The 27599-nt window shown below is 37.7% G+C and overlaps 1 protein-coding gene across 1 annotated transcript in view; it reads left to right on the forward strand.

The window, feature by feature from the left end:
- The first annotated feature begins 1189 nt into the window (after positions 1-1189).
- Positions 1190-27599, forward strand: part of PUM3 (pumilio RNA binding family member 3) — a 39120-nt gene continuing 12710 nt past the window's right edge. The window contains exons 1-13 of the mRNA XM_060102231.1: positions 1190-1260; positions 6529-6620; positions 7542-7760; positions 10351-10486; positions 11081-11156; positions 13212-13305; positions 13567-13633; positions 14828-15002; positions 15983-16086; positions 17090-17168; positions 19361-19459; positions 20373-20426; positions 24074-24154. Coding sequence (XP_059958214.1) covers positions 6539-6620; positions 7542-7760; positions 10351-10486; positions 11081-11156; positions 13212-13305; positions 13567-13633; positions 14828-15002; positions 15983-16086; positions 17090-17168; positions 19361-19459; positions 20373-20426; positions 24074-24154 — 1266 coding nt within the window. The 5' untranslated portion in view covers positions 1190-1260; positions 6529-6538. The remainder of the gene's footprint in view (positions 1261-6528; positions 6621-7541; positions 7761-10350; positions 10487-11080; positions 11157-13211; positions 13306-13566; positions 13634-14827; positions 15003-15982; positions 16087-17089; positions 17169-19360; positions 19460-20372; positions 20427-24073; positions 24155-27599) is intronic.

Below are 27599 nucleotides of genomic sequence, written 5' to 3' on the forward strand. Positions count from 1 at the left end.
GTGAATCATCAGTCTCAAGACAGTGCCTTAAGAGGTGGGAAGCAATGTGATTTAGAAGACAGTAAAATCTGATGCTTGACACCCCTGGGATCAAGTCCCATTCCTCAACTCTCCGAGTGGCCCTCCAAAAGATATGTCAGTGTACCAACCTGCAGAAGCTATGAAAGTGACCTAATTCGGGAAAAGGATCTTTGCAGATGGAATTAAGTAAGGACCTCCAAATGAGATCATCCTTGATTACCCTGATGGGCCCTAAATCCAATGACAAGTCCTTATAAAACGTAGAAGAGAAGACATAGAAGAGAAAGCCGTCTGAAGACAGAGGCAGAGGTTGAAGTCATGCAGCCCAAGCCAAGTAACGCCTGGAACCACCAGAAGCTGAAAGGGGCAAAGGATGCTCCCCTAGAGCCTTCAGAGGGTGCACTACCTCGGTACCAGCATGATTTCTGACTTCCAACCTCCAGAACTGTTAGAGAATAAATTCTGTTGTTTGACCAGACCAGGTTTGTGGTGTTTCTTCATCTGTAAAATGGGGGTAACATCCTAGTCTCATTTCCTGAAATGTTAAGTGGGGTAACTGCAGTCTGGAGGAACGCGCAGACGTTTAAAACGGCAAACGTTTATTGAGCGCTTGTCCTGATCATTCAGTGTGCTAGGCGCGTTCCCTGTGTGACTTAGCCATCTCTATTTTATTAATCAGATAACCAAGGCTCAGAGAAATTCAGTCATTTGCCCAAAGGCACACAGCTAAGAAGCGGAAAAAAGCCGAGATCGCAGTTCTAGCCGACTCCCGAGATTTCCCTTTAACGTCCCCCGCTGGACTGCCAGGGAGGATGCAAATGAACGCACTCTCAAAGCGTTAACTAGTTTAGCCTCAGTTCCAGCTACAAATGAGCCGAGCCAACCAAGCCTCCGCTTCCACAACTGGTCAAACCTCTTGAGATGCCGCCGGCTCCCCCGACCGGGAAGCGACAGGGTTAATGACGTCACTTTCAGGAGCCGCTATCACGTCCTCGCCCCACGGATCCTTTCAAGGGCCAAAACCCGCCTGTGACGCAGCCCTCGCGCTTCTGGACGAAGGGAGAATAGAAGTGGGCCAATAGAAATGCCGAATTTCCGTTTTTCCGGCTAATCCCCACCCCTTAACCGAGCTCGGCCGAGGAAGAAAGGAAAAGGCGACTAGGGGGCGGGGCAAGGAGAGGAAGCGGAAGCCGTGGCGGCGGAGCTGCGACGCGCGCGTCCCTGGGCCACACGTGCGCGGTGAGTGCTGCGGCCTCCGCGGCCGCTCCCGGTAGGGCTTTGCCGCCTGCTCGGCGCTGAAGTCGGAGGGTCTCTCGGGTAGAGGTGTTCACACATGTCACCCGCTGGGCGGCCTTCTGTGCCTTTTTCTGTTCTGGGAGTTTGGGGGTTGACGGGAGCCTGGCGACAAGGGCAGCTTACACCTCCTCTCCCTACCACGCTTTCACCCTTTTTGTCGTACGTTTGACATCCGCTCTGCGCCCGGTCAGTGCTAGATGCCCAGTTTGCAACCTGAATGTAGAGTTGCAGGTTGTAAGCGCTGGGAAGGAAATGACCTGGGTGCCGAGATACAAGATAGGGGAGTCTGACGTGATCCTGAAGCCGAGACCTAGAGCGTGGCGAGAGGCAACCCTGATATCTGAAAGCCCAGGGAAAACTACTTTCCGCAGAGGCCGTAACTTGGGCTAAGTCCCTGAGGTGGAGGGGGGGGGCGATGTTCGTGAGCTAGAAGTTCAGCCATATAAGATAAAGGGGTGAGAGGAGGTTCTGTAGGGCTTTGAAGGCCATGGTGGGAGTTTCGATTTTCTCTACAATGGAAAAATATTCGCATTATTAGAACACAGTGAAGGCTTATAAGCAAGGGAGAAACACAGTAGGCCCTGGTTCTTTTTGGAAAATGGATAATAATTTGGATTATTATTGATTATATAGTTGAATTATTGATGATGGTTTGAATTAGGGTGGTGGTACTGGAGATTGAAGTTGAAGGGTTTTTAAAGATTTGAGAAGAATTATTGAAAGATTGAATGTAGCAGACAAGGAAGAGTAAACTCTCACAGGTAAATCTTAGGTTTCTTGAGCAGTGGAGTGGATGCTGTGCCATTGCTGAAATGGGGAAGAATAGGGTGGGGGAAATTAGATGAGGATGTTATTGTTTGGGGGTGGTTTGCAGTGGTCATATAGTTAAAGAATTTTATTTTGGTTCTATTAAGTGTAAGGTGTTTGTTAGACACCTAAATGGAAGTTTCAGGTAGGCAGTTAGATACAGAAGCTTGGAGCCCAAGGAGATGTTCCTAATGGAGAGATAATTTGGGAGTCCAGCATAAAAAGCCATGGGTTTGCACGAGATCACCTAGGGAGAAGAGAGAGGGGAAGACTTGAGGAATGCCAGCATTTAGAAGTTGGGTATTGAATGGTCATTACTTTCAAAGTGCAATGCTGAGCCTGCTGAGAGGAGTCAAGATCAGTCTTGATCAGTCACGTGTCCCTCTATGTCTGGGAAGTCTCTGCTCTTTTCCTTCACGAGGCAGAATTGGGCTCTCTCAGCTCTGTGGCTCTCTGAACACTTTTTTTTTTTTTTTTTTTCGGTTCGCGGGCCTCTCACTGCTGTGGCCTCTCCCGTTGCGGAGCACAGGCTCTGGACGCGCAGGCTCAGCAGCCATGGCTCACAGGCCCAGCCGGTGGGATCTTCCCGGACCGGGGCACGAACCCGTGTCCCCTGCATTGGCAGGCGGACTCTCAACCACTGTGCCACCGGGGGAGCCCTGAACACTTTTTATATACTTCAGTTATAATGCTTAATTATGCCATGTTTTAATTTGCTGCTTGCCTGTCTCTATCACACCACACTTTGATTTTTTTTTGTACATATATTTTTAAAACCCATTAGCTCTCTAGCACATAGTGTGTAGGTATTCAATACATTTCAAGTCCAAAGCGTTGTTATAAGAAGGTCATCAAAATGTGCCATAGGAATAAGGAGAATCATTTGAGAAAGAAAGAAGGCATCTGGAGGAGGAATGATAAGAAATTGTTATTGAGGCTGGATTTGAAGGATGGGTAGGATTTATATTGATAGAGAATGGCTTTAAAGTTTGGCTCCTGAAAAAGAATAGTGAGGGAGTAAGGTTGGCTTCAGTGTGGTATTGTGATGTGGGTAAGTTAGGACTAAGTTTTGAATGGCCGTGAATGCCAGACTGAGTTTGAAATTTTTCCTATAAGCAGTGGGAAGCTTTTGAAGGTGTTAGAGCAGGGAAATGACATGAAATGGAAGTGATAGTGGAAGACTAATCAGGCAGCAGGCGGTGGATCATAGCAGACTGGGTCTAACGGCAGAAAACAATGTGAGCAAGAGATAGAGTCTGAATGGCATAGTAGAGGGAAGGGAAAAAGAAGAGACAATTCCAAGACACTGGAGTGTGATGGTTGGATGTGATGGTACAGGGTCCCCAAGCAAATGCATTTTGCTAAGTGATAGAAGCAAGACCCCAAAGGCTGTATATTGTCTAATTCCATTTATAGGACATTTTTGAAAAGGCACAAAGCTAGAGGGTAGAAAAAACATCAAGCATTGCCAAGAGAGCCAGGAGAGGATGATTGCAAAGGGGCTCCACAGGGGACTTTTAGGAGTTGGGACAGTTCTGTAAGGTGCTGTGGTGGAGGATACATGACTGGGTTTGTCAAAATCAGCACTGTACACCAAAAAGAATGAACTTGACTATAGGCAGATGAAAAGAAAGTCAACTGACATGTCAGGAAGTGGAATGCGGACTGGAACAAAATGCATCTAACTAGTACAAATGTATAAAAAGACCTCACTGAAGGAGTGGAGGGAAAAGAGCTGACCTAAGAAACTTTGGAAAGCAGTGTTTTGAATGGATACTGTGAGGGAAAAGACAAAAAGAACTGTAAATAAACACCACATTATAGTTGGTACATTTGTTTTTACCAACTATAACCCTGTGGCACGTGATTAGAGTTGGAGACATTAGTATGAACTTACTTAACAGGTACAGAAATACAGGTTTGTGTATACACATAGGCTTATATACATACATATATTACCTAGCCCTGTCTGGTGAAAAGACCTAGAAGCAGTGACACCCCAGTGAGAAGCACACCTAGCACTCAGATCTCGATAAGAGGGTTTCTCTAGGGTTCCTTGGAGAAATGGCTGATTTTAGGGCTTGTGCAAGGAAAATAAAAGGTAAACTTGGAACAAGTGCCAGGAATTAAGGACATGCTAAGGAAAAAAAAAAAAAAAAAGAATGGACCATATGAAAAGGACACAGAAGCAATCTTAGAGATTTCAAAGCTGGAACAATTTTAGCAACAAAATACTAAGCAACAAAATACATTTTGTTTAGCAACAAAATACAAAGATACTGTTAGTCCGTATCGCACATAATAAAATACTATGAGGCCATACTGATGTAAATAAATGATTAAATGAATGAGGAGAAAGAATAAATGTTCCCTACAGAAGAATACAAAATAATGAAGGTAAAAGTAAGGGAAATAGAAAATCATCATGTAAACACCACGGAAATTGCTGCAGGCAAGATCCACTGGAGAGTGCTAGAATCAGTGGGGGTACAGGATATTTGCATGATCTCAAAACATATCCAAAATATTTATTAATTGCTCTGGGATTTTAATGCATTGATTCAAATTCTTTAATACTCCCCGCTCTAGAAAATGGAGCTTAATTCTCTCCCTAAGTTTGGGCTGAATTATGGAAAGGGAGACATAGTAACTTTACAGCAGAGACACCTTGCAAACACTATGTTAACCAAGTGATCAAGGTTAATATCACTAGTCATGTCAATATCATGCTCCTCCTAATGTGATGGGATGAGAAGGGCACTTCATCCCTATGGTATTCTTCCCTCAAATCCGTAAGGCCAGTAGAATCATAGGAAGATGTCAGACAGACCCCAAATGTGGGATATTCTACAAAGTGCCTGACCAGTACTCTCCAAAAGTGTCTTGGTCATGAGAAACAAGTAGAGATGGAGAAGCTGTCACAGATTGGTGGAAATTAAGAAGTCTTGATGACTAAATGCAAGGTATCCTGGAATTGAAAAATGACGTCAGTGGAAAAACTGGCGAAATCCAAATTTAATGGCGCCATATTAATGTTATTTCTTAGTTTGGGTAAATGCATCATGGTAAGATGTTAACATTAGGGGAGGCTGAGGGGTATACTGGACCTTTCTCTGTGTCTTTCCCAACTCTTCTTTAAAACTAAACTTATATCAAAATAAAAAGTTCATGCACAGAAGAGCCAAGGGATGCAGATGTGGTTATGAAGGCTATAGCCAAGTGACAGTGACCCTACAGTCATTAATCATCTAAGGAAACGTAGTCATTCAGAGGCCATTCATTTTCCAGAGTGCTCTTTGGGACCCTTCTGGTCCCTTGAGATATTCCAGGAAAAAGTGGTTCAACCACGGTTGGGAAATCCTGCATACTTCAGCTTGTGCTTGGTGATTAATGGCTTAAATTAGCAAATTAAAAGAATCTGCTTTTCCTTAAAGATGCCTCCTTCATTATTTTCATTTAAGAGTTTCCCAAATACATTTCACCCCAGAACCCCTTGTTTTTCTTATATCTATTAATATCTTGAGAAATTTGTTGTTCTTCAATGGAAAATTCTTGTCTAGAAATATCTGGAATTGTCTAAGGATCCCTAGCATCTCCTCGAGAGGGTCAACTTTAGAAATTTTGAAATGAGTTGAATATGCAACTTTGGAAGGTACAGAAATAGACAAAACATAATAACTTTTGCTCTTGATACATTCGGCTGCTTTCAGGAACCTTGGGCAGCTGAGGGGTTATCTGTTGTTTGCCCTGTGCACGGTGGGGTCTCTATCCAGAAGCAGCCTGTTAGGCAGATTTCTTTAAAATGAAATATTAAATATTTCAACAGTCTTATTTCAGAGGTCTTTGAGAATTACTTGATCGCCTCTAAAAGAATAACAGACTAAACGTTTGAAGTTAGTTTTTGTCTTAGCTACCTTGGGTTACATAAGGAACTTTTGGATAATCTTCTTTCATTAAATTTGAATATGTGATAAGTGCAATGTTTGTTCCTGGCTTTTTAGGATAGAGACCAAAAAATCAAGTGGTAATATTGTCATTTTCTCATCACAAAGTCTTCCCAGGTTGTAAGTAATGCAAACACTGACAGTTTTATCATGCTTCGTGTAAATAATGATTTATTTTTAGCCATTACTATTGCTGAAATGTTGCCTCCAAAACATCACACACTAGCCAAGGTGTGTGTGTATTCTTAGTTTTTGTATTGGTATCGTATTTATTTTCACTTTTACAATCTTAGAAGTCATGATTGTGTAGTTCCTGGATTCATGGGTGCCTGTGCTGTATGCAGCTAATTTGTCCTGCATCTGTGACCTCAAGGAGTAAATGTGGCAGTGACCACTAATGACTTTTATTGGATGAGAGCAATTCAGTGATCCTTTTTTGGATTTTGTTTTTGTTTTCCAGAGTTTCTATAATGGAAGTCAAAGGGAAAAAGAAAATCACAGGAAAAGGTACAAAGCCAGCACAAGAAAAAAACAGATTTCATAAAAACAGTGGTAAGATACTCAAAGCATGCTTCCCATGTGGTTGTTTTGGCCCTTGGAGGGAGCGGTTGGTGGGATGAGGGGGCATGTAGCAGATTCCAATCTATTCATGGGTTAGAGTTAGCATTAAAGTAGTAGGAAAAAGTAGGTGTTACTATATATGAGTTTGCATGTTCCCTTGAAACTTAGACCTTTAAGAAATTGCCAGGATAATTGGTGAATGCCATACCTTTGAAAGATGTTGTCTAGTGATGCTGTTTTCTCACTTCAGTCACACTAATTCACAACATTTTATTTTAACGTTTGATAAATTGTGGCTAATTAATACGTCTACTGGTGAGCCAGATATTCAGGATTTCTCACTGTGATGTCTTTATTGTTCCATCAGGTGTCAGTATTGCAAAATAGAAGAGTCGGGAATTGTGTCAATGACTAGTTTCCTAAGCAATCTTTTTTTTTCCTTGCAACTAGAAATTCTGAAAAATAAACATTTTAAATTTGTTTATATATGATATACTTTCTAAATTTTGAATGTTCATTTTATTCTTAGATTCCTATTATGTTATTGACCCCCTAAATACACACACACACACACACAAACATAAAAATAATATCTCATCTTGTGATATGTGCTTAAAACAGAAGTACACCTAACTGACAACAGTGGTTATCTCTCAGATTATGGGTAGTTTTTGTTATGTATTTCTCTACTTTGTAGGTTTTCTATAATGAACCTGTATTATAATTTTATAATCAGAGTAAGTTTTTAAATTTTGTTTTGATTTTTTAAGTCCTACTGTGCTCTGTTTTTAAGAATAAAACAAAGTATGTTTCACTAAAGAGTGTGTAATTTTCTGTAACAAATACAATCCAGTGGATAAAAGATCTAGGCCCAGGATCATTGAACTAACAATTATTTATTATTGTCACTAGATTCTGGTTCTTCAAAGACATTCCCAAAAAAAGTTGTTAAGGAAGGTGGACCTAAAATCACCACTAAGAACTTTGAGAAAACTGCCACAAAACCTGGGAAAAAAGGTGTGAAGCAGTTCAAGAATAAGCAGCAAGGGGATAAAATACCAAAGAACAAATTCCAGCAGGCAGATAAATTCAACAGGAAGAGAAAATTCCAGCCAGACAGTAAAAATGATGGTAAGCACTGATTCCTTTAGCAGAGTTTTTGCAGAAGCCTTGCCCTGCCTGAGCTATTGCCTGAACCACTGTGCACAGGGACTCTAGAAGTCTGGTAGAGACCTTCTGTTCTTGTTCCTTGACAGGCGACACTTGGGGTGGGGGTGGGAGGGTAGATGGGGTTAAATAAAAAACAGAAAGCATCTTCTCTGGTCAAAATTGTCCTCTGGTACCTAGAATTCCTTACTTCCTAGGCCCTTGCTGAATTCCCCTAGCTGTGGAATTAGGCTAAATTATATCGGCTTTATGCATTGGAACCTCAATAAAACATTCCTTTCTGTAGGCTAAAATTAATGAACTCATTCATTCAACAAACAAATACTTACTTAATACTTAAATTTAATACTTAAATAAACAGTGTGTCCCAGCTAAACATCCACCTTGGCTAAGGATGCCCTGGTGAACAAGAAACATATAGACCCTGCCCTCACAGAGCTCAGGCCACTCTAATATCATCAACCCATCAGATGGCTCAGACCCAGTAAACAGTTCCAGAGAAGGTATAGTATACATGTGACAGATTTGACTTGAATTGGTTGAACAGGATAGGTTGCTCACTGATTACAAGTGTTGGCAAGGCTCCTCTTTGTTGAAACAAACTACTAATCTCTTCATCATAATGTTTAAGTGGTTGTGTCTAACCCAGAGCTTTGCTGTCTGTTGTACAGCTTGCCCTTGCTTTACATCGTCTGTCCTGCACTGGTCCCAAACGAGCAGCTTCCAGGTTACGCGTGCTGTCATGCATATGCCTTCTCTGCAGCATCATGAGAATTTCTCTGGTGTCTTTCATACTCTTTTTCTCCAGCATGGCATAGCCTGACACTGCTCCTTTGCTGCCAGCTGAGACCACTGCCATGTTTTTACTCCAGTTCTTTAGACCTGGTCCCTGTTCTCTGCTCTGCCTAGGGCTGCTCCAAGACAGGTGCGTAGGGAGAGAGGAAAGCAGGGAAATTTTCATTATTTCTCATTAGGCCTGGAGGATTCTTTCATGCTCTAGCTTCCATCTCTTCTCTTTTCGCCTTCTCTTCCAGCTTCTCTTTCCTAGCTTCTCTATTAGGTCCTAAATCTTTCTTTCCACACTGGAGTTCTTGACACCTGCATTTTAAGTACACACACATCCTCATCTTATTATAGTGGAGCCCTGGTTCCTTTTGCTATAGGAGATAAGTTCCCAGCATCTCAAAATGGAACTTTGATTTTATTTTCTCAGTTTTATACCAGCAACTGAGGGGGGTTGGATACTAGACATCCCCAGAATTGGTTGTATCTGCTGCAACCCAGCATGGCATATGTCAAGGGTGCCCAGATATTTGTAGAATTCAATGAACTCTGGATTGGTTATTATCCTCTGCTGCATAGTACGTGATGCCCTAATATTAATGGTGAATATGCCTTCTGTTGCCTGTAATCCTCTATTACCAGGCTGGGAATAAGCAAGTGAGCAGAAAGGGGAGTAACTAAATACACTGTAGTATATTGAATGCCATTAAAAATTATATTCTTGAGGAATATTTAGTTTCATGGAAGAATGCTTACAACATAATAATGTTTAAGTAAAGACAATAAGGAAATTAATATAAAACGTGTAGGGGAAAAGACAAGAAGGAAATAAAATGTTAATCCCTAGGTTTTGAGATTATAGGAGAATTTTGTTTTTTGAGTGTATTTCTAATCAGAGAAGGGGAGATATCTAGAAATAACTTATTCTCCTAAGGGTTCTTTGCAGGGTACTCATGTAAATAATACCCATTTTATTAAGTTTTTTTTTGTTTGGCCTCTTTGGTTTTTTTCATTCAATTAATAAATTACTTAGATTGTGAAGACCAAAAATAACCAATAGAAAGATACTCGACTTTTATAGCATGACCCTAATTGTAGAGAACTGAGGGATTTTGATTGTGCATTGTCATGAGTAAGAGACAGCAGATAATAAAGTTTTAGAGCCATGTCTGGGTTTGAATCCTGACTCTGCCACTTAGGAGTTAACGTGACCTTGGACAAGGAACTTACCTGCTTGGTGCCTTTGTTTCCCTGACAAGAAAGGGATAATAATAGTACCCACCTCACAGGGTTGTTGTAAGAATTAAATCACGTAATACATAACAGCACTCAGAAGAGTGAATTTTTGAATATTGTTTTTCCTGTGTTAATTTGGACTAATTTTTGTTTTCAATGAGAACTGATTATACCTAAAGTCCAATGATCTTAATGTTCTAGAGTAAAATTTTATTTTACAATTGAGAAAGATGCTTAAACTTTTTAAATTGCTTTTATAATCTGTTTTGTTTCCTTTTTTTTTCTTAATGGGTATCCTGTTAAGATTCAATAAATAGCCGTTGAATAAATGAACAGTTGGTGTCAACCAAATTTAAAATGTGTAAACTCAGAAAATGAAATAAAGTATAACTTGGTAGGGAATGATGTTTTCCCCCTTCTAGTTTCCTCAATGAATATTGATCTTGATTAGTGATTGCCATAGGTACCTAATTTGTCCTTGTGAATGGCACTGAGAATGTTAAATGTAATTGAAAATAATTTCTGTAATGACTAGACACAGCAGCCAAGAAACCCAAATGGGATGAGTTCAAGAAGAAGAAAAAAGAACTGAAGCAGAGCAGGCAACTCAGTGATAAAACCAACTACGACGTGGTTGTTCGGGCGAAGCAGATCTGGGAGATCTTAAGAAGGTAATGCTACTTAATGGCATCTTTATTAGGCCCTTTGAGATGATGGAGGAGTAACAGTGTACCTAGTAAATAGTGAAATGTCCTAAGATAAATGACATAGCGCTTGGGTTATTTAGGGAGTACTCATAATACTCCAGTAGAGGCATCAGTGTTTGGATGTCTGCCCGTTGCAGAAATGTGTGGAATCATTCGGATGGTGTCAGATCTGCTTATGAAAATGAATGAGAGTTAAAATGGATTTGACGTCCTTCCTGAGAAATTTCTGAGAAAATGAAGGACAGTTCTTTTTCGGCTAGGTTTTGAAATACTTCAGTACTTGGTGTCTTGGACTTGTTTTATTATTTTCTTTACTTTTGAAGTTCTGGCTGTTAAGATTTAGATTGATGCGTAAAATTATACCTTGTGAGATGAGTTTCTGCCTTTGAGAAAATTAGTTTTCTCTGGCTGTTCTGGAATAGTAATTTTAATGTCCAGTTTGCTCTCTTCGAAGAGAAAATCATACTGAATTGGGTGAACATACACTGGTATGGTTTTTATTTTTGTGTGTTTAAAATAGTATCTTTACTTAGGCTATGTTTCCTGCCTCTTTTATAGAAAAGATTGTGACAAAGAAAAAAGAGTGAAGTTGATGAGTGATTTGCAGAAGTTGATTCAAGGGAAAATTAAAACTGTAAGTAGGGCATACTCAGTTGCAATTTTAACAGTTGAAATTGACTCACAGTAAAGGGTAGTTGACCATTGTGCCAGGTGAAATTGTTTCTGTTTTTAATGTATTTGGCCTCACATTTCAAATACCTTTTATAATACTGATTAAAAAATTTAATAGTGAGAGACCTTACTGCCGGGAAATTATAAAAAGGCTATCAAGTATTTGGCTGTTCATTTTAAAATAATTTACTGAAAATAAATCAATGTTCTCTTAAAGTTATCTCGAGAAATTTATTAGTTCAACAGTGTTCGTTAGAATGTCTTGCTGTGAACGCTATACTTTTGTATGTTCTAAATTGCTGGCTATTTTGTATGTGTGATGCAAACACATGATTACTTTCTTCCTGCGTTTACAAGCATCATGCAAAGATCTTTAAAATATAATAGATTTGGGACTTCTGAATTGATTTTCGTTGTTGCTGTTTAATACTGTTTTATAGTAAACGTCTATTGATTCTTGTGTATTTGGATAAATACTTAGTGATATTCACTTGTAAGCCAACAGACTCGGTATCTTTGGAGACCCTTGAGGGGCAGCCTTTGCTGAACCATGTACGTGGGTCTAACTAGATGCTGTATTGCAGTTTGAAGGACTGTCTTAAAATAGTGAGTTCCCAGCTGCTGCTTTCTTAAAGCCAGCAAGGTCTTTTTAGGTTGGAACTCCTCCTCATCTCTAGCAGTAGCCTGTTGTACTCAATTTATAAATACTTTACACTCGAGATCCTTTCCCAGTTACCCTTAGGTTATTACTGCATGCCCATGGACTTAGGGGTTAGTCTGGTATTCAAATACCCACTCTGCTATATAAAATATGTGTGCCTTTAGACAATAACAGCCTATTTATTGATTATTTACTGTGTGCTAGGAATTATGCTAACCAGTGCATACTTTGTATCCTTTAACTTAGTCATCATCCCTATTAAACGTTTGATACATCTTGGCTCAGAGAAGTTAAGTTTCATCCCCAGGGTCACAAGGATAGCAAATTCCTTAACTTCTCATAAACTTACTTTAATCTATAAAGTGCTAATAACAACAACCCACTTTTAAGGTTGCTTTGAGTTTAAATGAGAAAAATATACTTAAGCACATATATTGGTTACATAGTACGTAATCAACATATGCACAAAACAGCCTTATTTCTTTTTAAAAATTATTTTTAAAGTTTTATCAAAAATGTCTATGCAAATCTCCCTTAAGGAAATTCTTCGGAAATCCATGACTTTGATGAAGGTATACCTTCACCTTCTGACTTGTTAGAATTTAAAAATTTAAAGACAGACTCAGCAACGAGTAATAAGCACTATTAAAGTAGACTGTAGCATATAAAAAATAATAGTGCATGGCTGATTATCTGTGGTTATTGCTTTAGAAAATTGATCAGCAAGTCCTTCAGTGAGGATCTAATCCATCCAATAGTTGTGAGGGGGCTTGGGTTGGAGAGTCAGATTTGAAATTCTAGGAATATAACTGGATGTATGTTCAGGGATTATAATGAAAATGTGAGAAATGGAGTGATTAGCTCATAATGTAATTGCCAATGTGTATCTAGATTATTATAATAATTAGGTATAATTATTTATGTAGCAATACTTTGGTTGCCAAAGCCAAACACTCTTAGATCATTTATATTTTTTTAAAAATCATAGAATAATAGAATTTTTGCATTGAAAAATTCCTCTTTTAGGGAAAGTAACTATCAGAGAAATGAAAAATGTAGTGTGTATAATCATTAGACAGGTTTGGTTTGAATTATAATGATAGAATCTTGCAGAATACTTAAATGCATTCCTGTGTCAATGCTGTACGGTAGCCAGCAAAACCAAAGAATGCCATTCTGAACAATTAAACAAGAATTTCTACTCCCAAGTAACCTAGGTTTGATTAGCCATGAAGACCCTACTTTTTTTTTATCACAAGGAATTGTAAAAGAGGGAGCAATACAACATAAATAATATGATAGAAACATATATTTTCAGGGAGAATTCGTCTAAAGGCCCCAAATGTTTTCCTACAGATTGCATTTGCACATGATTCAACTCGTGTGATCCAGTGTTACATTCAGTATGGCAACGAAGAGCAGAGGAAACAGGCTTTTGAAGAACTGCGAGGTATTTCTTATATATATTTCGTAATTGTTTGTAAGAAGTCGCTTGTTTTCTCTTGAAATACCCAACACTGTCCTGGAAAAGAATTCTGTTGAGGGATAGCAGTGTGTCCTCTGCAGGACCTTTTCTGTTTATTTGTTTTTTTTGCCTGGGACAAATAGGGAGTTATTCGTTTGTGTTCCCAAGATTGTGCAGTTAGTTCTTCCCTTGTTTCTGGAGGACTGAAATGAGGTTATCATTAATGTAATGTATTTTGTTTTTCAGGTGATTTGGTTGAATTAAGTAAAGCTAAATATTCCAGAAATATTGTTAAGAAGTTTCTCATGTATGGGTGAGTTGTTCTATTTATAAAATATTTTTTATTAGTTTTTTAAAGGTGTGGATACCTATTGTGTGCAAATACATGTTGCTTAAAAGTCTGTTACCATAATAGGAGGCTTAAGCAGATGCTTGTGATGTTTGCAAGGAGTGTGGTCTTAAAAAATTAATGTTATTAAAATTAATGTAAAATGATGGTATTGTCTTCACTGTTCTTACGGGTATATCTTGAAGCCCTGGAAGAGTAGAAATGGTTATAATGAACTTCAAATTAGTCACCAGTTATTTAGAAGATGGAGTGATGGGAGGGGCAGGTGAGTAGGCTCAGAAGCAGGGTTAGTGGGTTAGGAAATGTCGAGATGGGAGGATTTCCTAAACTAGGTGGAATTGATACTTGTCTTGCTGTCTCAAGTATAATAATGGGCCAAAATATGCTAACCAACAACAAAAAAGTACAGCTGACAAATTTTCAAAAACTGTATTCCTGACTAGAATTACTGGCTGCTTGATTATTTTAGGATAGAATAGAAATATTTGTGATTAAGTCCTGTTTTAAAAGAGAATCCTGGAATATGTTTTATTCATATTGTCCTGCATGTTTGACTTTTACCTTCTCCTTTTCTCCTTCTACCCCACTTTTTTTAAGCTGAACAATTTACTAATGGGAACTGACATTTATTGAGCACTTACTATGTGCTGGTTACAGTTCTCAGTGCACCTTAACTCATTTATCCTCACGTTAACCTTATTCTTTCTATTCTGTGACTAAAGAATCTGAGGCCAGAGCGGTGAAATACCTTGCCCAGGGTCTTTCAGCTGGTAAGACCCTAGGTCTTTTCAAACCTAGGCAGGCTGGCCCCCGAGTCACTTAGAAATGCAAGGTAGAGGGAATTCCCTGGCGGTCCAGTGGTTAGGACTCCACAGTTTCATTGCTGAGGGCCCAGGCTCCATCCCTGGCTGGGGAACTAAGATCCTGCAAGCCGTGCAGCGCGGCCAAAAACAGAAAAAAAAAAAACAGAAAAAGAAAAGAAAGGAATACAAGGTAGAAATACAAGGCAATTTGATTTTCCTTCTCGTAGCGTTTCTCTGCGTTAGCCACCTCCACACACAATGATGAGCTGGTCTCAGAAGAAGTGTGTTATGTTTTGTTGCCACCCAGCTTTCTCCTTCTATCACTTCTCTTTTCCCATGGTCACGCCGGGTTTAGGAGCAAAGCACAGATGGCAGAGATAATGAGAAGCTTTAAAGGTCACGTGAGGAAGATGCTGCGGCACGCGGAAGCGTCCGCCATCGTGGAGTACGCCTACAATGAGAAAGCCATCTTGGAGCAGAGGACCATGCTAACAGAAGAGCTCTATGGGAACACATTTCAGCTCTACAAGGTGACAGTTCAAGACATGTTTCCTAGAGATTTTACTTTCCCTGTGTGCTGTTCCTTACCTTCCAATGCCCTGTTTTCAGAATGTATTTTTACTTTGGTGGTTCCTTTAAGAGACTACCTCATAGCCTTTATCCTCTTGGATTATTTTGTCTCAGGTGTAATAAGCAAGTGATCATACTTACATTTCTTTCTCCCAGAGCACAATCTTTAAATCCCCTCTAAATTAAAACTACTTTTGTTACTCCTTCCCAAGTACTGTGTGTAATGCTTTGGTACTTCTGTTTCTACAATCAGACAGACCAAGGAAGAAGATTCTTAATAGTGAAGCTCTGTAAACACCCCCTAGCCAGCTCTGGTTGAAGGGCATCGAGCTCCCTGTTGCTGCCTTCTCCCATGTTTCCTCATGTTTGTGGATTACCCTTCCCCGGGTCATATGCAGAGAGGAAGCAGAGTAGAGAGACCCAACCTTGGATTTAGTACAAGGCTAGTAATGGGACTAGGACAGTTAAAGGATCCACTTCAGACTTCAGGACACAAATACACATATTTACCTCAAGGGAGATGGATGGATTCCTGGGTTCCTTCTGCTAGTCAGTTTCAGCTCCTGGGTTGTACTTTGTGCTCTGTTTCCTTTGTCACAGTCGCTATAGGAATATCCAGCTAATTACAAAACATGGTGGCAAGAATTTGTTAACTGACTACTTGACCTTATGATTAGGCACATGCTAGGTGCTTGGCAAGTATGAACTGGCTGGTTGGTTATTTAGCTTGGCTCTGGAAGTACGATGGTGGGTGTATAGAATGAGAATTAGATAATCAAGAATTACCCTGTGAGTGTCTCTACAGCGGGGCTTTTGTTATGTAAATATGGCAAATCTAAAAATGTAAGTTTATGTAAAATGACAATAATTGATTTTCTTTGTTCTGAAGTTGAAGAAACTTGATTAAATTTAGAGGGGTTTGATTTTTCTTCTGTTGCAGTCAGCAGATCACCCAACTCTGGACAAAGTATTAGAGGTACAGCCAGAAAAACTAGAGCTTATCATGGATGAAATGAAACAGATTCTAACTCCAATGGCCCAAAAGTAAGGAAGCTGTTTTTGTTTTTTTTCTTAACAAATGGCATTTGAAGGAGGAAAGTTTTACATAGGCTTTACAGAGAAAAGGTGGATAGTTTCCCAATTATAGTCTGTTATTTAAATTGGATTGTGAGACTTAAAAGCCCATGCATTTGGCCTTCTTGGAATTTGTACCACAGTGGAGTGGTTAGGGCATTACGCCTGGGACCAGACTTCCTGGGTGTGAATCCTGGTGCCTCTCTCAGTTAATAACTGTGTGACCTTGGGCAACTTAACTTCTCTGTGCCTCAGTTTCCATATCTGTAAAATTACGATAATAATAGTGTATATTTCATAGAGTTTTATGAAGATTAAATGGGCTAATATTTCCAAAGTGCTCAGAACAGTGCTTTGCCATTAAAAACAACATGTTTTTGCTGTCTACATGGATACTCGATGTGGACTTAAAGTCTTTGGTGCCTGATCATTAGCCTCCACTGTACACCTGAATTCACCAAGTGTCACACTAGGAGGCTTGGATCAATTCGGTGTTTTGCAGATTGCTGATACTGTTTTGATCTATTTAGGATTTAACTGCTAAAAGGATTTTGTGAAACTGACACATTATAAAGGAGGCTTGACAGAAAGAAAATAGCCATTAAAAAATAGTCTACATGTGGATTTCTAATCACACGTCCATTGTTGTGTAAAAGAATATAGATATCCTTATTTAAGAAAGTCAAGTGTATTTTGAATGATAATTTCATATTTGCTGATTAGACACTAGAAACTTGTACTCTGGTCTTGGTTGTAGATGGCAAGCAAGACCTATATATATTTTAATAGGTCTAAAAGTTTTTTTTTTTTTTAGTCTTAGGATTGCTAAAGATATGATTTATTTTATGACAAATGACATTTGCTAAAACCATTTCACTTGTTTTGATTATTTTAGGGTGACCGAGGTTACCTATCTCTGTATTATTGTGGTGCCATTTCTGACTTGCTTTTTCTTCTTTTTTTCTGTTTTCAGAGAAGCTGTGATTAAGCACTCACTGGTACATAAAGTATTCTTGGACTTTTTTACCTATGCACCCCCAAAGCTGAGATCAGTAAGTTCTTGGTTTTAGGTTTTAAACTGAAACATGTAGAACTGTGTAAAAAATGTGGAATACTGCTTTGATGAATATTGGCTTTTGAAAATTTTAAAGAATTGTTTCCTTATTTAGAAAAGATAATGCGCTAAACTCCCTTTGAAGAAGTCTACTAATTCCATTTAGATTTTTGCCAGAAAGACAGTAGAATTGACCATAATTTTATCAATTTCATTGAATTTTTATATTTTAATTATAATCCAGAGAGCATCCTCTAGCTTAACCTAATCAGAAAATTAACTAACATGGAGGAATATTCAGCATTCAGGGAGTTCAAAATTCACCTGTATTGATACAAAAAAAAAAATTATATCGGTGTTAAAAGGTTACAGGAGGACACTTAGGTAAAACTAAGTGAACCGTTGAAAAACTGGACCTTACATGAGAGTGAAGGTAAATTGCAGTGCCCTTCAAGTCAGTGATGGGAATATAGATGAGAATTCATTTAGTCCCCTGAATTTTGCTTGCCTCATCATACTGTGAACCCATCATCCATTTGTTCTCATTCTAATAATAAGCAATAACCAAGTAACGAGACTCACGTCTTTTTAACAAATATGCCAGATTAAACATTGATAGGAATTGTGACCCTCTCAAAATTGACATGCAAAATAGTTTTCCAAGAGTAGCCACCTGCCTAAGCATGTGGTTCAGTGACCACAGCAGCTGCTGATTCTCTTTAGGGGATTTCTCTCTTGTTCTGGCACAGCACAGTATCTCACAGTTCTGGATTTACTGAGGCAGGACTTTATTTTCAGAACTGAGAAAATAATCATTTGAATATATTCTGTAGCAGAAAGTCTTTATCTTTTTAATGTTGAATGTGTTTTAGTAATAGCAAAAAATCATTGGGAACTTAGTGTGAATATAAAATAATCAGACAGGTTTTTGTGGCCCCGGGGGCATTTTCAACAGAGAGACTAAAAAAAAAAAAAACTTTTGGAGGTAAAAGAAGCATAATTGGAATATATGTTTAACTCCCCAACTGGATAGCTTTGCAGAGATTCATAAGTTCAGGTATGTAAGCTGAAAGCTATGTTCTTGAGATTTATCCTGGAAAAGGATTGTGAGATAGTTAAGGGTGAAATTGCTGTTCCTTATTGATAAAAATAGGCCACTTTTCTCCTTCCTGGCAGGAGACTTTGTATTTATTTAATATAAATTTTGAAATTGGGAATGGACTAAACTGGCCCCGCAGCTGTTAGCTGACAGAACTCACTTATGTCCTATATGCTAGACTTCCAAATATAATTATGAAATTATATACATTGAAAATAAGAAATAAAGATTAAAAATAAGCTAAAATTACCTTGTAATAAATTAATGATTGGGTTTTTACTTAAAGGTCATTGAGTAAAGGCCTAGTGAAGGCCTAGTCTAAATGTTAATGTAAGGATAAATATTTCTTAGAGAAATGTTATTTAAGTGTCTTTATGGTGAATTATTAATATGATTTCCAGAGGTAATCCAGTGATAAATTAAAAAATAAAAACTTTTTCAGACAAAATTAGTGTTTTGGTTTTCTGCTTGTTATATACATGACTCTTTTAGGGAAGAACATTTTATTTATTTTATCTGGCTTTTTTATTAAAAACTCCCTTCTTCCCACAGCCAACTCTTAGATTTTTTTTTTTTCTTCAGAAGTCCTTTAGAATATACTATACATATACAGTTGACCCTACAACAACACGGGGGGTTGGATGCCGATACTCCCGTCCCCCTCAGTGGAAAATCCGCCTATAATCAGCCCTCCCCATCAGCAGTTCTGATTGCGGATTTTACCCACCTTCAGATGGTGTAATGCTATAGTACATATTTACTGAAAAAAAATCCACGTGTAAGTGGACCCGCCTGGTTCAAAGCGCACTCGGGGTCAACCGTATACATACTTTTTTGAACAGACGTTGGTAAAACTCAGGGATTTTAATAGAAATTGCCTGCCAGCAGTACTTACTGCTCTTGATGGAAAAGAATGTTTCCAGGAAGCGGTTGTATGGATGTATGCCTGTCCACAAAATTAAACATTAAATTGTTTGCTACCTATACTTTCTGCCTTTCATTCTCTGTGCATAACTGCTCCTTAGTAGACAGATTGTGAGAAAGTAAAAAGAAATAGTAAACCAATGCCCTGAACTGCATTTATTCCCCAGGAAGTGATTGAAGCCATCCGAGAAGCAGTGGTATACCTGGCGCACACACACGATGGCGCCAGAGTGGCCATGCACTGCCTGTGGCACGGCACGCCCAAGGTAAGCATCAGTCAGGGCTTGACTTGCCTTTCCTTAGACTTTTTCGGTCTCCTTGGGGTTTTGCCCTCTTGCGCACAACAATATTATCTTTGCAAAGTTGTGCCTCAAGGCCTCACAGAAGCTGGCTCCCCATTGAGCCTTTTGTTTCTTCTCCACTGGAGTCTTCTTAAAGTTTGAAAACCTTGGGTTATCTTGTATGGGGAGGGGTGTGTCAAGCAGGTAAACACACTGTTTATGTTAGGCTTAAGTTTATAAAAGTTTTGGTACCTGTCAGCCTCTTCGATTCCTCATTTAATGATCTTGTGGGAGAGGGAGAGGAAAGAGAAGAAAATGAGCAGCTGTGCATTTGCTCCCATGGTTCTTAAGTACTTTGAGGGAAAAGGTAATAATCCATATTAATTATAGAAGCTTAACAGAAATGATCCATATTTCCTTGATTGGTATAATTCTGCCTTTAAAAGACAGTTGTATTTTGTCCAATTTTTTTCTTTAGTCCACTTTTTAATACAAATTTAATTTCTCCTCAACAAGTAATGTATTGAATACCATCTGTATGCTAGACTTTTATGCATTTGAAGACAGTTCAGACATTGGAAGAGGGATCTCAGTTCTTACTATAAAAGGAGGTAGTTTCACTAGGTTTGCCTTGCAACTAATAATTTTATGGTTCCATATTTATGTCTCAATGGGTTGTCACATAGAAGTCTAAGATTATAATAGCTCGGAGAGGACTTCTTATAGTGTATTGCATTTTTTGGTTCTGGTTGAATAACTATTTTCACTAATGAAAAGTATGCCACTTCAATGAAAGTTTAATATATAAAATTTTTAACTATGAAATACCTTAATCTATAGCTAATCTGTAACTAAACCTGTAGCTATAAGTTCATTGAGACAATTTTTCTTTTTTAAGGACAGGAAAGTGATTGTGAAAACAATGAAGACTTATGTTGAAAAGGTGGCTAATGTAAGTATAAAAACTACATATTTCTTTTAACTATTTTTAACAATAAAATGTATTTATATCTATTATAGGAAATTTGAAAAGTTCAGAAAATTACCAAGAAAATTACTTATTGTTTCATTTTGTTATAATCTATTTTTATGCATATGCATGTCTTTTTATATATTATTAAATTTACACAAAATGAATTTCTCATTTTTTCATTTAACATTGTACTGTGGCAATTTTCCATTTTTATTAGTTTTGAAGAGCTGATATTTAGTCTCTAGGTAAATTGCACTTAAGAAACTTGTTACCAATTTTCATTACCACCAAAACATAACAGAAAGTGAAACTTGTCTCTTTTCTTTTCTTAGATTAAATTTGTAGTGTGGTCAAAGAAAATTTTAGTTAAGTTTTATAATTCTTTGGAATCTTTTGGAGATGCTATAACAGCTTTTCGAATGAAATTGGAGGATATAAAAGGTTTTTTCTGAAGGATTAGTTGCCTCAAAAAATAGTATTTCTGTGTATTTAAATACTAAATAGTTTTCCATAATAATTCTAAAATATATGTAGTAGTAAGCATTAGTTTTCAATTTTTGAACTATTTTATATATTATGTTTTATAGCTTCTAATTTACAGGTGAGCTAAAATTAGTGATATCAACAACTTTTCCCTCTGAAAAATCCAATAAGAACTACTGGCATCTAGTGAATACTTGATATAGTAAATGCTAATTCAAATTCAGATAAACTGGTGCTCTGTGATTGTATACATATCTGTTGTCTTCTGTAGGATTCAAGACTAGGAAGAGAGTATAAAACCACGTAGAAGGCAGCTAACTTGGCTGTAACAAAATGAAATAAGAGGCTCTCTAGTGAGGAGTTTTCAGAGTATGAGAAAATTTTATGATTCATATTTCATCATTAAGTAAATCTTTTTGTATAACATGTTAGTTTGAATATTTTAAATCAGAAATGAGTAAAAATAGAATGTTAATAGAAAGTTCTATTAGGTGGAAGGGAGGGATAAACTAGGATTTGGGATTAACATATACACACTACTATATAGAGTGGATAATCAACAAGGACCTACTGTATAGCACGGGGAACTCTACTTAATATTCTGTAATAATCTAGATGGGAAGAGATTCTGAAAAAAAGATGGATATATGTATATGTATGACTGAATCACTTTGCTATACACCTGAAACTAATACAACATTGTAAATCAACTATAGTTCAATATAAAATAAAAATAAAATGACATCGGAAAAAAAGGTTCTGAAAGGTATTAATACTAAAAGACACTCTTTTGTAATAAAATTAGATTGTTTTAATTTTACAATTTGGTTACATCAACAGTAAATTTTTTTGGAGAACCTCATCCCCACAAGGTATTGTGAAGTTTAGCAAATTAACAATTCAGTGTCTTTTTTTATCTCAAGGAGTTGCTTCTAAAGGGGTGAGACAAACTAATACAACCCATGGATTTGGTCTGTGGGTTATTTGGAAGTATTTAATTTCCAAATATTAGGGATTTCTTGATATACTCTGTATTATTTCAGTCTTTTGAAATTTATAATGACTTATTTTATGGACCAATGTGTGGTCTATGTTAATGTCTTGAAAAGAATACGTGGGTGTAGTCCTCTATAAACGTCAGTTAGATCAAAATGGTTTGTAGTGTTTTCAGATCATGGATGTTTTTACTGATTTTATCTATCATTGTCTAGTTCTATCAGTTGCTGGGGAAGTGTGTTCAAACTTCCAAGTATAATTGTAGAATTGTCTATTTCTCAGTTAAATTCTGTTCCACCTTCTGTATTCACCCAGAGATATTTTACGGTTGGGTATGCTTCCATGTGTGGGACTTAAAAAACCAGAAACCCGTGGTTGTGTACTATATGCACAACATTCTCTACTTTGTTTCCTTCATTTAATTCATCTCAGGGGTCATTTTATGTCAATATATATTCATCTATCTACCTCTCTCTCGTTAATGACTTTATGATATTTTATTATATGACTTCCATAGTTCATTTAACAAGTCTCTACTATCGGACACATTAGTTTCTAGTTTTTTATTTCAAATAATTCTCCAGGGCATATCCTTTGTTCGTATGTGGAAGTATGTCTGTAAGATACCTCCCTAGAACTACAATTGCTGGATCAGAAAGTACATGCATTTTAAATTTGTAGTGTTGTCAGTTGCCCTTAAAGAGGTTGAACCACTTTACATTCTCATCAGCAACATAAAAGTGTGCCTGCTCTTCCCCAAACCTTTGCCAAATTAGTATATTATCAAGGGCTTTCACTTTTGTGTATAGGACAGGTGGGATATAGTATTTCATTGTTTTAATTATAGTCCTTAATTAATGAGCATTATTTCATAGGCTTAAAGCCATTTGTACTTCTCTTTGTGAACTGATTCTTCATGTTCTTAGCCCATTTTTAGTTGATTGTTGGTCTTATATATAGTAAAGATGTTAGACCTTTGTTGTTTTTCTCCAGTTTGTTTCTAGTTGAGATGTTATTCCTGCCATATTCATCGGATCTGGCTCTGAATGAGTGTTGGCTGGTAGCAAAAGTCAAATCCCTCTTAAAGTAAAAAAAGATTTTTTTTTTTTTTTTTTTTTGCGGTATGCGGGCCTCTCACTGCTGTGGCCTCTCCCGTTGCGGAGCACAGGCTCCGGATGCGCAGGCCCAGCGGCCATGGCTCACGGGCCCAGCCGCTCCGCGGCATATGGGATCCTCCCAGACCGGGGCACGAACCCGTATCCCCTGCATCGGCAGGCGGACTCTCAACCACTTGCGCCACCAGGGAGGCCCGTAAAAAAAGATTTATATCATCATCTGGGATACTTAAAAGGAATATGCCACAAGCTTTGAAAACTTTTTTTTTTTAACATAAAGTAGAAGTTCCTTAAATCTTGGAACAATATCAGCATCATGGAAAAATTTCTGTTATTTCAATAGTAATGATTGTGAAAGTCCTAATGTATATTTGTATGATCTCATGCTGCTCTACTTTTTGAAAGCAATTGTTTTTATCTTATTCTCATATTCAGTATATAAATATATTCTTCTAGTTCTTTTTTTTTAGTGTTTCTATTTTAATTATATAGGATTATTTTAAAGAAATTGTACAATATACCAAAGAAAATGAAAAATTATTTGTAATCCTTCAACCCAGTGGTGACAGTGTTTTTCCTTCCAGGATTTTCTGTGTATGTGTATTATGTATATTTTGTATATATAATTATATCTGAGTTTATATATTTTCTTTTTTATGATTGCAGTACTCTTAGTTTTTTTTTTTCCCACTTGTCACTGTAATTTTCTTTGAGTTTAATTTTCAAGTAGCTATTCATTAACAGGATACCTATTTTTGAGAGGTTATATTCTGATTAGTTTAAAAAAGTGCGTCTCAGCTATTTAATATTGAAGAATGTGCTTACCTGTTTGTCTTTTTCTTACTCAACCTAGAATATAATTAACTAGGTCCTGATACAAGAGCACATTTCTTTGAATGACTTTTATCCATCTCATTTATATTATGCTGGATACGTAGTCAGGGTGATAACCTTTTAACGTAACTCCTTAGGTGGAAGAAAAGGGAGAATCTGTGTATTTTTTTAACCTTTACTGGCTTTCAATTCCTACAGGGCCAGTACTCCCACTTGGTTTTATTGGCGGCGTTTGACTGTATTGATGATACTAAGCTTGTGAAGCAGATAATCATATCAGTAAGTAATTCACATAGTCTTGACTTTAAGTTAAATTGATACATCATTTGTGAGTGTGTAAGTTTGATTTCACACGTAGATGTGTAAAGACTTTGAAATGCGTAAATACTTTCTGCCAGTATTTCTTATTTTTTAGTTGCCTTAAGCCTGTTTTGAGGGGGTTGCTTTATTCCCGTACAAACCATAATCCTGTTACTTGATTATTACTAATTAATGTTGCTTTAAATATGTAAAAGACTGCTTAAATTAGGGTAATGTGACTGTTTAGACCATGTAACATACTAAAAGAAAAATTAGCGATGCAGTGTTTAGATTTGATCGGAAATTTATTTTCATAGTAATTCTTCAGTTATTCAAGAACTCCTGTCCACCCAGGCAGAAGCTATCCATGACCTTTGGAGAAACTACCTCTGCATAGCTTATCAATACATCTGTCCTGACTTGAACTGGAGAAGAAAAACTGATGAAGTTCACTCAGTTGTGATGTCTTCTTAGAGATTTCATGAAAGCTGGTGTAGAGTTAGATTAAAATTTTTAACTAAAATTAGAATACTAGTTTCCTTTTTTCATTCAGTTTTTTAGCCCAGTATAATGACCATAAAGTGGTAATAATTGAATGCGGTTTACTTAACCCTAAATTTGCCTTCAGAAAAACTGAGCTGTTCTCTTATAAAAACTACACCCAAGTAAAAACTACATTATGAAATAATTTTCTTCATTCTGCAATGACTGCCCCTTTTCTGACTTGAGATTCTGTGATCCTCTTTTATTTTTCCTTCCTTTATTTCTAGCATGCAAGTTGTGTTAGGTGTATGATAGAGGTTTCGGGGGAAGGCGTAAGAAATTTCAACACTGGTAGCAGGGACCGAACCTGGAAATGTTTTAAAAAGCACATAATCTGTATAGACACAGATTATTCATTTGAAAGTTGGTACACATGGATGGGGCCCTTGCAGAAATCTTAGTGACAAAAGCGACTTCCACACCATCTGCAGGGAGAAGCATATGGATGTTCAGAAAGAGAATTCACCTGTTGGCCTGTGGTGGTGCTGTGGCCTCTTTGTGGCCTATCTGGACCAGTTAGAGCTGGCTGATGAGGAAAAGTGTCCCAACTAGTGAAGGGATAGGAGATTTGTTTTCTCAGATGCCAGCTGTAGGTCCCAGTGTGTGAATTTCTCATGCCCTTGCTGTCATTTTCCAGCTTTCCCCTTGACTGTTTTAAGATTGTGATGACTTTCTTTGGGATAGGATTGTGGGAAGAAACAAGTTGGCAGCACTTTGATGTTACAGACTGAGTATTTTGACATGTTCCTTGTGACTTTATTACCCTTTTGACTCCAATCAATAATGATTGTTTTTCATTCCAGTGACAGAAATGTGAGGCCGTAGATCAGCCAATGAATAAAGTTGTTTCATGAAAATGGAAACAGGCTGGGCTATTGAAAGCTTGCTTTTGTTTAATATTTTCATGACAACTAAAATTTGCATAACTGTTCCAAATGGATTTTAAGAGAAATCAAACTTCCTTCAGGATTTGCCACAATTGTCTGCTAGATTAATTTTTTCCAAAGATTTATGCCACTTAAAGTCGCTGTTGAAACAGTTTTAATTCTTTGTGCTTATCAGTTTGATAAGCACAACTGTTTAACCCACATTCCTAGTGACTTTCTCATACTTAGGGCAGCTTTCCCTGAGAATGGCCTCATTTGCTGATGTCTTGCCTCCAGCTGACAAATGCTCAACGGGTTTTGTGTATCATTAAACTACGTAGCCAGTGATAAAATTATGGAATGCTAATTGCTCTTGCGTTTTCCCCGCCATCCACCACAAAACCTGTTGCAGTATGCAGTGCTTGTTAAAAATACCCAAGAAAGCTTAGTGTTGCAAAACATTCTGTTCAGGGTAACCAGACTCCTGCAAATGTCACGTTGAAATCACAGCCTGGTCAGTTGAGCCCTCACCTTTCAAAATGGATACACACTGTTTCCCACTTACTTTACTTTACTTTCTAAAATAAACATACTTATAAAATCCGACCCTGGAATTGTTGGTATGATGCAACTGCTTTGACAGCAGTGATCCTCTAAAAAGGAAGTAAGTGCACTGGCCATTTGCTCTTTGAGAGTGAATATTGATACATACTTTAAAGTGTAGTATCCTTAAGATGCTATACAGAAGATATAAAGAATAATAACAGTGAACACCCAGCCTCCCACCTGATCGGGCATGAAGAAGTAAAACTTGCCAAATACAGTTGAAGTTCAAGCCCTTTGTGTACTATTTTTTTTTTTTTTTTTTGCATATCCTTGTACCCCCGCCCCTGCTGTGATGGATTGGTGCTTATTATTTGCATGCATTCCCTTATCCTTTTGCTATACGTAGATGTTTATGGCATTATTTTGCATGTTTACAAATTCTATATAAGTGATGTGTGTTTTCTCCTGCAACTTGCTTTTTCCTTTTGGCATTATGTTTGTGAGTCATCATCAGGAGTCAGGAAGCTTTTTTAATAAAGGGTCAGATAGTAATTATTTTAGGGTTTGTGAGTCGTGTATGGTCTCTGTCGCATATTCTTGTTTGCTTTGTTTTTTGTTTAGCAACACTTTAAAATGTAAAAAAATATATATATATATTCTTAGCTCACAGGATGTACAAAAACAGGCTGCTGATTAGATTTGACCTACAGGCCATGGTTTACCCACCACTGTTCTAAACCATTCATTTTTCAATGCCAAATAGTTTTCTACTCTATGAATATACCACAGTTGATTTTTCCATTTTTTCTGTTGATGGACATTTAGGTTGTTTACAGTATTTGTAACTTTAAACATTCATATTATTTTTTGCTATTCCAAATAATTCTGTAAGCCTTCTTGTATGTCTCCTCGTTTCTCAGAGGCATTTACTTAGCAGAACTGTGGGTTGCCAGATAAGCTGCCCATATGTTATATAGAGTCATGTGTCTGTGTTTCCCACGCAGCCACTACAAAACCTGTTGCATTATGCAGTGCTTTTAAAAATAGCCAAGAAAACTTAGTGTTGCTAAGCATTCTATTCAGAGTAACTGGATTTCCTGAAATGTCAGGTTGAAATCATAGCCTTACAAACACTCCTTTTCTCTTTAAGACCAGGCTCCAATTCAATCTCCAGATAATGTTCTCTGATCTCTCAGCCAGACCTGCTCTCCCCATTCTCTCAACTCTTATAATTTTTGTCTTTGCCGTCTGTTCATTTAGCAGTTAATTGTGATCTGACCCAGGGCTTACAAACTCAGAAACATTCATTGACCAGGCAGGTAAATGAGTGAGGCGGGCCAGGTTGGGAGGGGCGGGGGGAACTAGAATGCACATGCCCTGTCCAAGGCGGTAGCCACCCTTGGCTCCAGCTTCTGGGAGTGTGAGCCCCATGGTGATAGATCTTCCAATTTATTTTTCTTTTTTAATTG

This window comes from Mesoplodon densirostris, chromosome 6, assembly GCF_025265405.1.
Source record: "Mesoplodon densirostris isolate mMesDen1 chromosome 6, mMesDen1 primary haplotype, whole genome shotgun sequence".
Taxonomy (NCBI): domain Eukaryota; kingdom Metazoa; phylum Chordata; class Mammalia; order Artiodactyla; family Ziphiidae; genus Mesoplodon; species Mesoplodon densirostris.